Here is a 14,309-nt window from a genome sequence, read left to right on the forward strand (position 1 = left end):
CATACGTTCTTATTTTCCCTAGCGACCCAAATGGAGGCTTAACTGTGACGGCCTAAAAATAGCGTGTTTTTAACAATTTTTTTTTTAATAGAAAGAAAGGTAATAGAAAAAAACTGTATTAAGTGTACAGAAAATTGTTTTCTTTAAAATATATTTCAAAATGGCGGCACTTCTGAAGCATGTTGCCGTCGAGGCGTTCCACGGCACGCACTAGAACTAGTACCAAACTTCAAGGTGGAACAGAAAAAAAAAATTGCTCTTAATCTACATGAGTATAGCTAGAGAAACATGTACGAGATTGTAAAAATATTGTTTTTTGTAAAATTGGCAAGTGTTTGAAGTAAAACGTTAAACTTTTGACGAAAACAGGGCTGTTATTTGTTTATAACAATTGTTTAAATTAACTTATCGAAAAATCCGTATGTATTTCTCTTCAAAATGTTGTTTTAAAATATATGGTTAAAATTTCAAAAGAAAATATTGAAAATTGTCGGAGTTATGGTGCGTGCCCTTTTCAAAAAGCGTGTTTCGAGAAAGACGCGTTTAAAGTTTTAAAATGAGTTTTAGACATGAATTTTGCTTGAATTGTACACGCATACTCCCTAACAACATCTATGAGTATATTAGAGAAGTTATAAATCAATAGGGAAGAAAGTACACGGTACCGTCAAACAAGGTTAAGTCGATAAAAAATAATGGTTTTGAAATTACCCTCAATTACTTACATTATTTTTTTTTTTTTAAATAATGTAGATTCTGTAGACAATCTTTCGTATGATAAGCCAGATTAAGTTTTTTTTGTGTGCAATATCTGCATTATTTTTTATTTGAAATGTGATCGACTTTACCTCTCATTTGTCAGGTAAAGGCGATCACTTACTTAGAAACATCGAAAATCAACTTTTCCCGTAAGAATGGGTAAAGTCGATCACGAAATATTTAAAAAAATATAAAAAAAAATTATTTGCGTATTTTTTTATGGAAAAAACCTTTAGAAGTATAAAAATATCCTTTATTATAAGTCCTTCTCACACAACCTTCAGTTTATAGCTCAAATAAAATAAAAAACATTCTCAGGGATAATATAAATCAAAATAAGAACTTTCTTTTAAACTTAACTAAAAAGAATAACATAAAAACTTTGGATAAAAGTTGACTAATAGCTAAACAGTTGACTATTTCTGTTCGGAGATTATTTTCGTCATAATTTTTTTTTCCAGATGCTCCAAGTTTCTTTTTATAGTTTCGAGGCATTTGCAATAAACGATTCACCTCTATTAAGTGTGACATTTGTCACCTTGTCCCCTAAGAAAATAATAATGATACGCCACTGCTATTAAGGTACTTGACGCAAAGAAGGCCTTTAGTTTTTACCAAACGAATCGACAAACATTTAAATTTGTAATGAAAATGATCGACTTTACCCCGCAAAAGTACAATTTTTGATATTAGTTGCCACATTTTTTCAACATGATGAAAACATTATTATTTTCTTATTGATATCTGTTCACAAATAACCAAACTATAAGAACACTAGCATGCAGAACCAGTATTGTGTACTACCTTGCATGTGAAACCAAACGATTTTGTATGTTTCATATCATGCTAAATTTAAGTTTTATAATTGTTAATTATTTTCTGAGTTCCTACTTTTTATTTTGCCGAACTTTCACACTTCTCAACACAACAGACATAAGTGCAAACCCCTTCACACATTACAACAATGTCATAACGCAGCAGTCTGATCACAGCCCAAAATATATTTGGCTGCGCGCGGTTGGTTGACTTTACCCCTACTAGTCGACTTAAACCCGTTTGACGGTACCTTCCGAGTATGTTCATAGTACATGTAGCCATATGAAACGCCCGAAATTAAAAAAAAAAACAATTTCATGTACTACACATTTGGCCTCATATTCTTAACCCTTTCACTGCTCCAGACGTATATATTCGCTAAAAATTTATAGGGCTCAAACTGCTCCAGACGGATTAATTCGCTTGAATAGTTAAATTGGATCAGGCTGCTCAAACCGTATATATTCGCAACCATGTGCATTAGTGACTCGATTAATGCAAAAAAAATTTTTTTTATGAATTTTCATGTCTAAAATTTTAGTTAATTTCTAGCTTTCATCATTTTTGAAATCTATAATTTTTTTTTCAACGAAAACACGGACAAAAAATAATTGTTATCATACCATTTCCACTGAGCTGAAATACCTGCGGCAGTAATAGAAGATTGGGGTGGCCTTAGCTTGGCAATTTGCTTGCCCCGCCGTCACATCACCTATCCTCCGGCTGCCTTTAACTCTCCTCAAACCTACCTCACGTCCTTCTGAACGCCCCAGATTTTGATCCATAGCAGGTTCCTCACCTCATCCCCTTGCAACTCTTCGGTACCAAAACCTTTACACCTCAACCTCCCAAAAACTGTGCAGTGCCTCAAATCCCCATATTTCAGGCAAAAAGGAACCTCTTCAATTAAGCTTAAATGCCTACTAAGTTTACAATGACCCCCACTATTTGGTTTAGCGCTTTTAGATCAAGGCTCAGCATCCTAGATTTGCAGATAAAAATCATCTCTACACAGTTCCTTACCTCCTCTTTACTTCCACCATCAAAATAGTGAAAAGACTGTGGTTTATCTACCTATTGAAAAATTTTCCTATGTTCCACGTATATTCCTGCTACTGAATACTCAACTCCCACCCGAGATCCATAAGTATAGTATACTGGAGAACATATCATCTTCCTACCGCTACTGCTCTCTCGAGAGGAAGGTGGTGACATTCTAACCTAAGCCGGTCCTCTGCTTCAATGACTCTCATGGCAGATATTAGAATATCCCTCTCCACTATGGGCTATGGCAGTGTGAGTTTCTACTCATCCTTCTGCCTTCCACCTGTGTATCCTTAGGTATATTGCCATCATCTCCCTCACAATCCACATAGGAAGGGTTGACAGCCCTGGGAGGACCTCCAGTGTGGCTGTTGGAGTCGTCCTCTTCTCGACAGGCAACTAATACACTTAATTTCGGTCCAGGTATTCACCTCTGGTCAAAGACTTCTATTTTGGTTATAGAACTGTAAAATCCGAGAGTTAACGTTCAATCTCGTTCCACCAATTCTTGAACACTATTGTTCTGTTTAGGTTCTGACATCTGGCCTCTCCGAATTCAGGTATGACTTTTGACCACCCGGTCATGGAATCTGTTATTCTAGATTTATGTAAGAAAAGTAATCCTGACGTTTCCGCGGTAAAATTCGAAACTAGAGTGAAATTTTAAGTTCCGTGTCAACAGCATCAGGCTCCCCTGATATCTTCTGCTGCGATTTGAGGTTTTCGGAGCGGTTTTCGGACAGTTTTCTACGCATAGAAGCTCTACAAACGACTTTGTAGATCAAATTCAAAAGTTGAGTGAAATTTTGAAATTTCCTAGTCAATTACAATAGCTGATACACTTAAATTTTCAGTCAGTCAAATGAACTTACGAGATGTACATCAAACAAATTATATCAATTATTCATAAGTGGAGAGCTATTATTTTAAAACAGATTTATTTTAAAATTTGACTGCACAACTGAGCCCATCAACAAAATAGCATCATTTTGATGGGTGAAAGGAGTGGGTAATTCACAGGATGCGCAGTGTACATATGTATATGTCTTCTCTACCTCTTTTTAAATATACTATAATATGTATAAGTATATACTAAAACAATATTTTTTTAAGTAGAATTGCGTTGCTTTGATATGAAAATATCAATACAAATGAATACTTTTTGACTTTTTGAAGACATCAAACTAACAGATGTCAGAATTTCGAATTTGACCTGAGATCGACCTCTATATAAAAAAATAGCTTTAATAATTTTTTTTAGATAAGTATTATTACTATTATCATTACACACACGGTGTAAAGCTGGTTACCTGCCTATTATCCAGCAATCATAATTCACAAAATAATAATAGGTATTAATTTAAATTACCTTTACAACTTATTATTTATAAAAACAATCAATATTTATCTCTAGTTTATCTATTATATCAATAACAATATATTTATTAAACACGAGGCTAAGTAAATACCTTTATTATTTTGTTAGAAAGGTAAGACGTATAATTAAATGTAAATTTTATGAAGGTCTAACCACAACATCCTAGTTCCTTATCTTAATTTCTACCAGCCAGTGGTAGTTTTATGAAAATATTTTATATCTTAAAAGCTTTACTCTAGCTACAATAAAACACCTCGGCTGCCTATAAATAACTCACCTAAACCGCAACAGCAAGATAAAATATAAAAATTAAATATTGAATACCCACATCATGCTAGAATAAATGTGAAACTGTGAAACTTTTTATACCCATCTACCACCAAATTAAGTTTGTAGCCTCAGTATGAATTACTTACATAGTTCACCTACTTCCATTAATTATTTCTAATTATAGAACCGGTAATTATTCAAGGATATGCCAACATGTAAATATTTCGTTATCAGCGTGCAGTTTTGTTGTTATCAAATTATCAATGTGTGTTGGTTGATGATAATTTTATTTGAACCAAATTTTTTTAAAGTGCGGTAGGGTTTTTCTGAACTTACCCGAGGTTGTCACCCTGCACCCTAATTTCATGACATTTGACATTTTTCTTGATAAATGTTAAGAGAAACTGTCACTGGCGTTAAATGTAAACGCCAGGAATTTATTTTATAAAATGTTTTAAGTGTAGGATTTACTTTAAGTAAGAATTAAAAAACGTTCCTGATAGAGTACTTATTAATTATGTAGACTGTGCCGCGTTTAGAAATCGATTTCTCTTAGTTTCTTGATTAGTGAAATATTTATTAACACCATGTCTGGTGTCTTTGGATATAGCCGCGAAGCTGTGAGGGTTAAAGTTAGGGTAAGTACTTAAAAGTAATTAGAAAACATTTTTTCATTCACCAAGTGATATTTTTAGAAGTGTGAAGGCAGCCAACCTCCGGAGATGAGAAAGTTTAGCGTTGACCCACAAATAACATCTTTCGAAGTCTTACAGAGTATCCTCGGAAAGGCTTTTGACTTAAAGGGGGATTTTACAATTTGTTATCGAGTGTATGACGTTAATGGCCATGAGACTTACATGCCGCTTTTATCGGACTGGGACTTGGACGCAGCATTTTTAAAGTAACATAAAAAATTTGTATACAATGTAAATAATAAATCTGTATTATTTATTCATTTCAGGGCACATAATACATCTCTAGCCACTAACTCTGAACCGTGTTTATGTCTACGGGTGGATTTGAAGCCATTCGAGGAATGCTCAGATGATTGGGAAATAAAACAAAACGTTCCTATTATTACGCAAATTCGAACAGCTACTAGTCAAGAAGCAAAACCATCTCCTAGATTGCACGGCATTTTTAATCAGGTATGTAGAAGGAAAAGTATCCTTGAGCATTTATAATATTTTGTAATGTTTATACTACTTCACAACTACAATTTTTGTTTAAATCACTACAGCTGCAAAGAATTTCTCATATTTTAAATGTATTTAACTTGGTATTTACATAATTAAAATTTGATAGTCTGTAATACCCTTTGAATTTTATCACGATATACAAGGTAAAAATGAATGAACCGTGGTGACAACTTTTCTGCAAAGCAGTCGACCGTTCTGTTTCATTAATTTTGTCATCCATTTTAAAATGTAGTATAGGTATTAAATCAATCAAAGCAATTTATGACGTCTGTATTAAAAATTTTTATACTATTTTGTTTGTCTTAAGTAATGGTGAGATATATTTTTTTACCTAGTTGAAATGTTTATCCAATTTGCTATAAGTAAATCTGTCTTCGCCCACATTTATTATGACAGTAATATTACTTACAACAATCTTAATAAATTTATTGGTTAATAAAAATAAATGCCTTTATCTTCAGTTTTTGTGGTTAATGCTCTTATAATTAAATCAATTTTATCTGTTATTGGTTAATTAAAAAAATTATTTGATTAAATTTTAATATAGGTGTGTATAACAGTGTTCAGTATTTTTTTATACCATTAAGATTTAGAAACTTATATGTAGATACCGAGGTAGATACATATTTTTTAGATGGGTAGGACATTTAACATGGTGCAAAGAGCATTTAATTTTGGCGAAGACGGCAACACTTCCTTGCAACCTCCTAGACCACCACTATCAGACTCTGAGTTTAGAAGATTTCTAGATCCTGTTGGTCAGATAATTTACACAAAAGAACTTAGGTCCGTTATTTACTTTGGAGGAATAGATCCTAGCTTAAGGTAAAATAATATTCCTTAAATGTATAGTGTAAATTTGAAATTTGTGAGAGTGGAAGAATGAATATCATGTAAATTTTAAGGAAAGTCGTTTGGAAGCATTTATTAAATGTGTATCCGGAAGGAATGACTGGGAGAGAGCGAATGGACTACATAAAGAAGAAAGCGACGGAATATGTAGGATTAAGGGAGACATGGAAGACGGCAATTGCTCAAGGTCCAGTTGTCGGCGAATTGGCCTACACCACTGGAATGGTAAGGAAAGATGTACTGAGAACCGACAGGCACCATCCGTTTTATGCTGGAAGTGACGATAATCAAAACATAGCCTCACTTTTTAATATTCTAACAACGTAAGTGTTTGATTTTTTATTGGAGTATTACAATTTACATTTTTATTATTACTTGCTTCCCATGTATCTATAATAAAAAAACAACTCGATAGTTTCTTATAATTCATAATAGAATAATGAATATGTACATTATTCAAAATATTATAATGAGGTTTTCAATGACGTTCAAATTTAGATCGTCATAGAATTTACGCAAATCTGGAAATCTATTGCCTACACAAGTATGTCAGAACACGATCGCAAGCTGCCAATTTGTGAATTTTTACTCGAGTTCTAGGGATTTTTTTTTAATAAAAAAAATGTCTCAATGGGCTCATTTGGCATATTTTTTTTTTTATTTCATATTCAGAGAGTACATCTCATAGTTAATACGTAAAAAATAGTGATGTAAAATAGCATGCTATTTAGTTTTGGGTGATATATATCAAAATATATATCATTATATATATCAGATGAATTTTGTTAAAAAAAAACTATATTCAAATTAGTTTTTTTATATTGCTAATGCCTTGCTGATTAATTTGACACCAAATACATGTCATATATATGAACTTTAAGAAAAGTTATCAAGTGATCTTTATTTTTTTTCATATTTAGATTGGAATTTTATATTTTTTTTATCATACTGACTTCTAATTTTTGTTGCGTGCTACTGACTGTTTATAAGCAAGTACGCTGTTTATTAGCAATTTAGTTTTATCAACCCAGAAATAAAAAATGGGAAATTTCTAGAACAAGAAAATTTAGTCTTTGTATATCACAATACGTACTTAAAAAAAATTAAAGATAAAAATTGAAATAAAAATTATCAAAAACTTATGATAATAAAGAAACTGCTTTAAAGTAGTACTTAAAAATCTGAAAATTTAGGGGTGTACTATAAATGGGGAGACCTAAGAGCGCACGTAATTTCAACTCACCCCTTCCACCCTAGGGGGTGGGGTGAAGGTTTTTTTTAGACGTACCCTATTTATTTTGCGATTTTCGGATTGTACGCGTAAAACTACCCCCAGAAACGCGTTCTTGGGGGTACGTCTAAAAGACCACCCCTCACCCCCTCTGCACCTACTAAGGTGGAAAGGGCCAGTTGAAATCAGGTTCGCTCTTAGGTCTCCCCACTTATAGTACACCCCTAAAATTTCAGATTTCTATATTTATTTTTGAAGGAGAAAAATGCTCATCGAAAAAACGACAAAATCCATACGAGGGTGGTGGTTTGGTTTTTGTGCGAATTCGGCAAGAACGCGCTTTCGGGGGTAGTTTTACGCATAGAATCCGAAACTCGCAAAATGAGTAGGGTACATCTAAAAAAACCACCCGTCACCCCCTAGGGTGGAAGGGGTGACTTGAAATTACGTGCGCTCTTAGTTCTTCCCATCTATAGTACACCCCTAAAATTTCAGATTTTTATATTCATTTTTGACGGAGATATTCCAGGTACCCAAGAGCTACTACAGTCCAACTCAAGCCTACCACACCACAAGTTTTTAGTTTTAAAATGTAAGGTTATGTTTGAAATTTGGCTTTATTCATGAAATGGCGGGAAAATTGATATATATCAGCTATTAACATAAATATAATAGCTGATATGTATCAAAAATTGATATATATCAATTTGTTATATATTTTCACTCACATCACTAGTAAAAAATTAGAATTTTTGTTTAAAAATTTCTCGTTCAAAATAATTAAAAAAAAAAACGGATCAAGGGAAAACAAGTGGAAGCCATATTGAGATGTCATACTACTCATTAGCGGCTAGCCCATAAACTTGGTTAATTAAAAAAGAAATGTCAATACAAATTTTGATAATGACGAAAGATTGATCTTTGAAACATTAGCTATAATTGTAGACACTGGTGTAAGAAGGGAATAAGTACCAATATTTAAATTGTTCAGGAAAAAAAGAATAATTTACGAAAGTAGAGGAGAAGACCAGAATAAGTAACATTCAAAAGGTTTTCCCATATACAAAATGATTACTAAAATAAATAATATTTAAGATAAACAGATGGCCAGAACAAATAGTGCAAAAAAACCAACACATAGGTGGTGCAAGGAGGCGATAAGCATAATGTAACTTGTCCCATTTCTGCATTAGTGTATAGTCTGTGATATATGTACTCTTGTCTTCGGGTTAAATTTCTATTAAGCCCCCTGATTCCATATTTATACCAGATGAAAAAATAATAACATATATTTGCAGAATTGTGATTTTTTGAAAACATGGACTTATCCCAAGGTCTTCAATTTGAAGTGTGTGATATAGTGATGAATATTTTTTTACTTGTTTGGTAGTTTCAATTAGTGCTGGAAAAAAACAAAAAAAGTGAAACCGGCTAACCGGTTTCCCTAAAAACCGATTTCAGATAAAACCGGTTAGCCGAATAGTAGTTAAAACCAGATATTCAAAAACCGAATAACCGGTCACTACAATAATGGCCAAAACCGGATATCTGAAAATTAGTGTTTTGAAAAACTGATGGGATATCGTTGTTTTCACATATTTTAAATTTTAAAGTTAAATCTAATATTAAAAGTTAAAATGTTAAAACAGTTAGCACTTAATAAACTGTGGTTCTTCAATTTATTATTTATATAAATGGGTTTGGTTGTTTGGTGTATGTGGGCATGGGTGTTTGTTTTTTTTTATCAGTCTATGCCTGTATCCCAGGATAAAATATAAAAATAAATTGTATTTCCCTTAATAGTTCAACCTAATATTTGTAGTAGGTATCTACTATGTATGTACTATGTAGCCAATATCAATAACTAAATAACACTAAGACTACATTATAGTGCCATGTAGTTATTGGCTATAAAGAAAGAATCCGTTTATTCGGATGTTTAAATTAACAGATTTCGGGTTTCGTAAAAATCCAAATTATCCAAAACCAGTTAACTGACTATCCAAGAAACCGATTTCAGTTGCCAACACTAGTTTCAATGGCTGATTTTTGGTTAAGCACAAATAGTTTAATAAAAATAAGCATTGACTGAGAGTCTTCATCAGTAATTTTTTGAATTTTTGTCACAGGTGGAAAAATATCAGTAAACAGAGAAAAAATATACGACTATATCACGAATATATAACTTTAGACATTAATTAGGTAAAGTGATGTGATCACAGATGCTTTGTGAACAGCTTGAACTGTTTCAAATATTTTACGAATTACAAATTCTTTATCAGTTAATATTAACGCTATCAACCTGATTTTTTCATTACATATTTGTGGAGTTACACGTACTTATGGAAAATGTAAAAACAAGTTATAAATTAAGTATTACTGCATGAGCCCATTGTTAATTATTTTTTTAAATCTGCACATTTCTATTTCGAAATATATTATTATATTTAACATTCCGTCAATTTTAGATATGCGCTGAATCACCCGAAAGTAAGTTACTGCCAAGGAATGAGCGATCTCGCATCCCCCCTTCTCGTTACAATGAATGACGAAGCTCACGCCTATATTTGCTTTTGCGCACTTATGCAAAGGCTGTGTACAAATTTTATGATAGACGGCATAGCGATGACACAGAAATTCACCCACCTAGCCGAAGGCCTGATGTATTACGATCCTGAATTTTATAATTACTTGAAACTTCACCAGGTAAGCAAAAAAAAAATCTTACAGGATTTCATTGATCCATCCGATACAGGCTACAATGTGCCAAAATTTGAGAATATTTTTTTACACATTAGTACCTCAAAAAATTATGTCCCAAAATTTTTGTATATACGAGGTGATTCATAAATAATGTAAAGACATACTTATTTTGGTTATAACATTTGTGAAAATTAAATTAGCACATTACTTATTTTTTTATTGATGTTTCAGGCTGACGATTTGCTATTCTGTTACCGCTGGTTACTTTTGGAAATGAAGCGAGAGTTTGCGTTTGAAGACTCTCTGCGAATGTTAGAGGTTCTGTGGAGCTCACTGCCGGCGGATCCACCCGAGAAGGAACTAAAGTTATACGATACACTCTTCCAACTACCCACTATTTCGACGCCTCCCATCAGCCCTTTAGTCAAAACACCAAGAGAAAATCCCTACACCAAAGTATGCGCCTTAAGAAGACAGAGTTCATCGATATCACTAAGTAATTATAATTGTAAGAAGATGATTCAGGTTAAGCGACAGAACCATAGTCTAGACGATTCGATAAGTAAGTGTAGAAATAATATAGTAGACATTAAATTCAAACACCAAAGCCTAGACGATACCGCTCTGACCCGCAGTAGAAATAAAAGCAACGACGCTAGCCCCAAGTCCCCGAATAACTGTAGCTCAAACAAGGATGACTCCTCGTCAAAAAGTTCCGATCTGTTGCCCATCACGCCTAATTCACCGAAATCCCCTAGATCCCCCAAGATGGAACTCAGGCCTAGATCTGTCTCCCCGCTAGAACAAAAGTCCGATTCCGTAGTCTTGAACAATAGAATTAATACTCATCGAATATTTAAAGATAGAAGCGGTAGTTTGTCTTCCAGCATGTCAAACCTCATTAGAAACTCCAAAAAGACGGGTCACTTTAAAGAACTGAAGGAAAAAATCGCAGCCGCTAAATTATTCTCTTCCTTAGATCGACTGGACACCACGCACTCGATAAAAGAAGAGGAAGAGAGAAAACCGAGGGGGAAGATGGTGAAAAACTTGAACGAATTCCTCAACTTCGGTACCGTTAACAAAAATAAAATTTCCGATATGAATTTCGACACGGGTAGCGAGAAACCGAAGATAATGCTCACGAAATCCAGTTTCGACGATTCTGAGAGTTCCAGTTATGAACACAATTCCAATAGCACAGAAAAGACAAGGCATTACTCATCCACTTCTAACAGCTGCGAGGACACGTTCGATGAAACTAGTCCAGATGATTCGCAAGAATATTTCCCCATGACTACGTCGGTAACTCGAGAACTGCGACTTGAGCTTGAAAATTTAGACCGCAAAGTGTTTGGCGATAAGTATATAGACAGGCTTTCAGAGTCGCCATCTAGTGAGGGAAATAGCGATACTAAGACGGAAAAAGAGAGTATTGTCCAGAAGGTGGACATAGAAATAAACGACGCAAAAGAAATTTTCGACAAGAGAAAAAGTGATGATATTTTTGTGTGGGAGAATCCGTTACACCAGACGAGCCCAAATACTGCCAATAAAATTTCTTGTTACACCGAAACACCCGACGAGCAAGCCGACATTGAATACGATACACCTACAATAGTTAACGAGACCTCAGCGAGAAAAACCGTTACTCCCATCACGATCATCAACCATACCAGTAAAGAGGACATTAAATCCTTGGAAAAAATAGAAAATGAAGATTTGGAACAAAATGTACCCCCCGAACCGGTTCCCACTTTCCCTAAATTTAACAGCATTACAGTAAACGGAACAGCGCCAGGAATGACAAATTCATGCGAGGAAGTGACTGAATCCATAAAAACCTCTTCTCTGTTGCCAGCTCCCAATGAATTCGGCGGTGGTAACCCCTTCCTGATGTTCTTGTGCATAACCTTACTTATGCAGCACAGAGACCATATCATAGGCAAGGCGATGGACTATAACGAGATGGCGATGCATTTCGACAAGATGGTGAGGAAGCATAACGTCATCAGGGTCTTGAACCAGGCCAGACAGATGTACGCGAGATACATAAAACAGCACAGTATAGCTCAGCAAAAAATCGATTCGAGAAACGAGGACTGTTAATAGGAATTAATTTATTCTTTTCATGATTATTCTGTGATATTTTTCTTTATTCTTTTAGTTTCCGTGATAAAATGAAACGTGCCTACTTTTTTTCGGTTTATGGTTTAGTCGCTAATGTGAAAGGAATTAATCTTGCAGTTAAAAGATCCGATTTTTACTATATTGTCAAATTTTGGCTTCTTCTATTTAATGTTAATTCAGATATTGAGTACAGGCTACAGGGAAACCAGAAACTGTTCCAGACACACGGTGGCTCAAATTACAAAAAACAAAAAAGTTTACTATTTTGCTAAAAAACTTCCCCAAATTAGAACTGAGGTTTTTCAACAAATTCCAGCAATATGAAGAAATAACTAGGAAATGCATTTTTTTTATTTATGGCACAACTGATTTCTTTACTATAATTTAATGAAAGGTGGAGGGCCCCTAAGGTAGGGTTTTGGCCTAATTTATTTTTGGCTGAAAAAATTTGAAAAAAAATTTTTTTAGTACCTACTAGCAATACCACCCTAAACGGACCAATCCCCTCACCCTCATTTTCCCCTTAAATGAGATAACACACATTTACATTGAATAAAACGAAAAAGAAAAAATCTATAATTATACATACACGTTTGTGCATATTTGATTAGCCACTTTGAATTTTGTGATCCTGAATTCATAATTGTAATCAGTGATCCAAGAAAGTTTCTATAAACAAATGTTTGAGGATTACGATCTTTTTAATTTGTTTGTCCGCCATATGGAATACGTCATTTTGAATTTCGTAATTCTGCCTTCGGATTCGTAATCATAGATCCAAAAAACCAATTACAAAAAAATTCATGTATTTTGAAGACGTTTCAAATTTTTTGTCCGCCATATTGAATCCGCCATTTTGAATTTCATGATTTAGAGTCCATATTCGTAATCAGGGATCCAAAAAACCCCATTACAAAAAAATTCATGCATTTTGTAGAAGACATTTCAATTTTCTTGTCCGCCATTTTGAATTTCGTGACTGAGACCAGATTCGTGATCAGCGACCCAAAAAACTCTTCATATGTAAGATTCATAGAAACTGAATGTCTTTCGCATCCTCCAAGCTCTTTAAAGATTCCTCTAATAAGCGATGGTTTCCCCTGCATTTAAGCGAGGTGGGGGGTGCAGGGGGAAAGGAGGGTGAGGGGGTTGGTCTGTTTAGGGTGGAAACGATTTAGTATTGGTAGTAGGTACTAAAAAAAATTTTTCACATTTTTTCAGTCAAAAATAAAACCAGCCTTAGGGGCCCCTCCTCCTTTGACTTTTAGACATAAGAAATCTTACAGATTACAATGGTGAAGTCAAATTTCTCTATATGGCATTGGTTTTTTAAGATCTAGTCGTATTTGTTTTTTTTTTCAATTTATTCATGTCGTTGAATATGAAATTTCGTGTATGTGTGGCTGGATCTGTAATTTTTTTCTTAATTTAACCATAGGGAAAATCAATATGGCATCCACAAGAAAACGCCCCAAAAAAAGCAAGATTGAAAAATTCCGACTTCAATGTAATCAATGTGGTCTTAAATCTAGAAATCGAATTTGTGTCGTGTTTTCCAGTTTTATGTAATCTGAGCTACAGTATTCCATTAAACTTGAGACTTTCAAATTTACATCCATGTTCACTTGATTTTCTGTTTTCCCCTAAAAAAACTTTGATTGCATAAAAGGGTGTTTATAAACTCTGAAATTATTTTTTAAGAGTAATTATTGCTATATTACTAAACAAAAAATGTGAACATATTGAGAACCGCTGAAGGCGAGAGGGAATGACACATTGTACGTCATAGCAAGTGTTCGATGTGAGGCCTAGTTCTTGAATTGACAGGACAAATTCCTATGAAAGTATGAAAGTTATATAACATAAAAACTTAAGACTCAAACTTTGGTTTCTTACGATAGCAATGTTGTAACATAACGGCAGTAAT

The 14,309-nt window shown here is 33.9% G+C and overlaps 1 protein-coding gene across 1 annotated transcript; it reads left to right on the forward strand.

Annotated features, from left to right (window-relative positions):
* The first annotated feature begins 4,619 nt into the window (after positions 1–4,619).
* Positions 4,620–12,628, forward strand: LOC108915836. Its single transcript, XM_018721980.2, has 7 exons — positions 4,620–4,905; positions 4,963–5,168; positions 5,229–5,415; positions 6,101–6,291; positions 6,372–6,641; positions 10,018–10,255; positions 10,484–12,628. Exons 1-7 carry the CDS (start codon positions 4,855–4,857, stop codon positions 12,359–12,361), a joined length of 3,021 nt encoding a protein of 1,006 aa, XP_018577496.1. The 5' UTR covers positions 4,620–4,854; the 3' UTR covers positions 12,362–12,628.
* Positions 12,629–14,309: the final 1,681 nt, after the last annotated feature.

This window comes from Anoplophora glabripennis, unplaced genomic scaffold (assembly GCF_000390285.2).
Source record: "Anoplophora glabripennis isolate ALB-LARVAE unplaced genomic scaffold, Agla_2.0 scaffold36, whole genome shotgun sequence".
In the NCBI taxonomy this organism is placed as follows: Eukaryota; Metazoa; Arthropoda; class Insecta; order Coleoptera; family Cerambycidae; genus Anoplophora; species Anoplophora glabripennis.

Excerpts from the sequence above, each read along its gene's own strand:
- LOC108915836 (XM_018721980.2), top strand. The coding sequence starts at position 4,855 with ATGTCTGGTGTCTTTGGATATAGCCGCGAAGCTGTGAGGGTTAAAGTT. Across the intron at positions 4,906-4,962 it reads CTGTGAGGGTTAAAGTTAGG|AAGTGTGAAGGCAGCCAACC; the intron begins GTAAGTACTTAA and ends TGATATTTTTAG. Across the intron at positions 6,642-10,017 it reads CTTTTTAATATTCTAACAAC|ATATGCGCTGAATCACCCGA; the intron begins GTAAGTGTTTGA and ends CGTCAATTTTAG.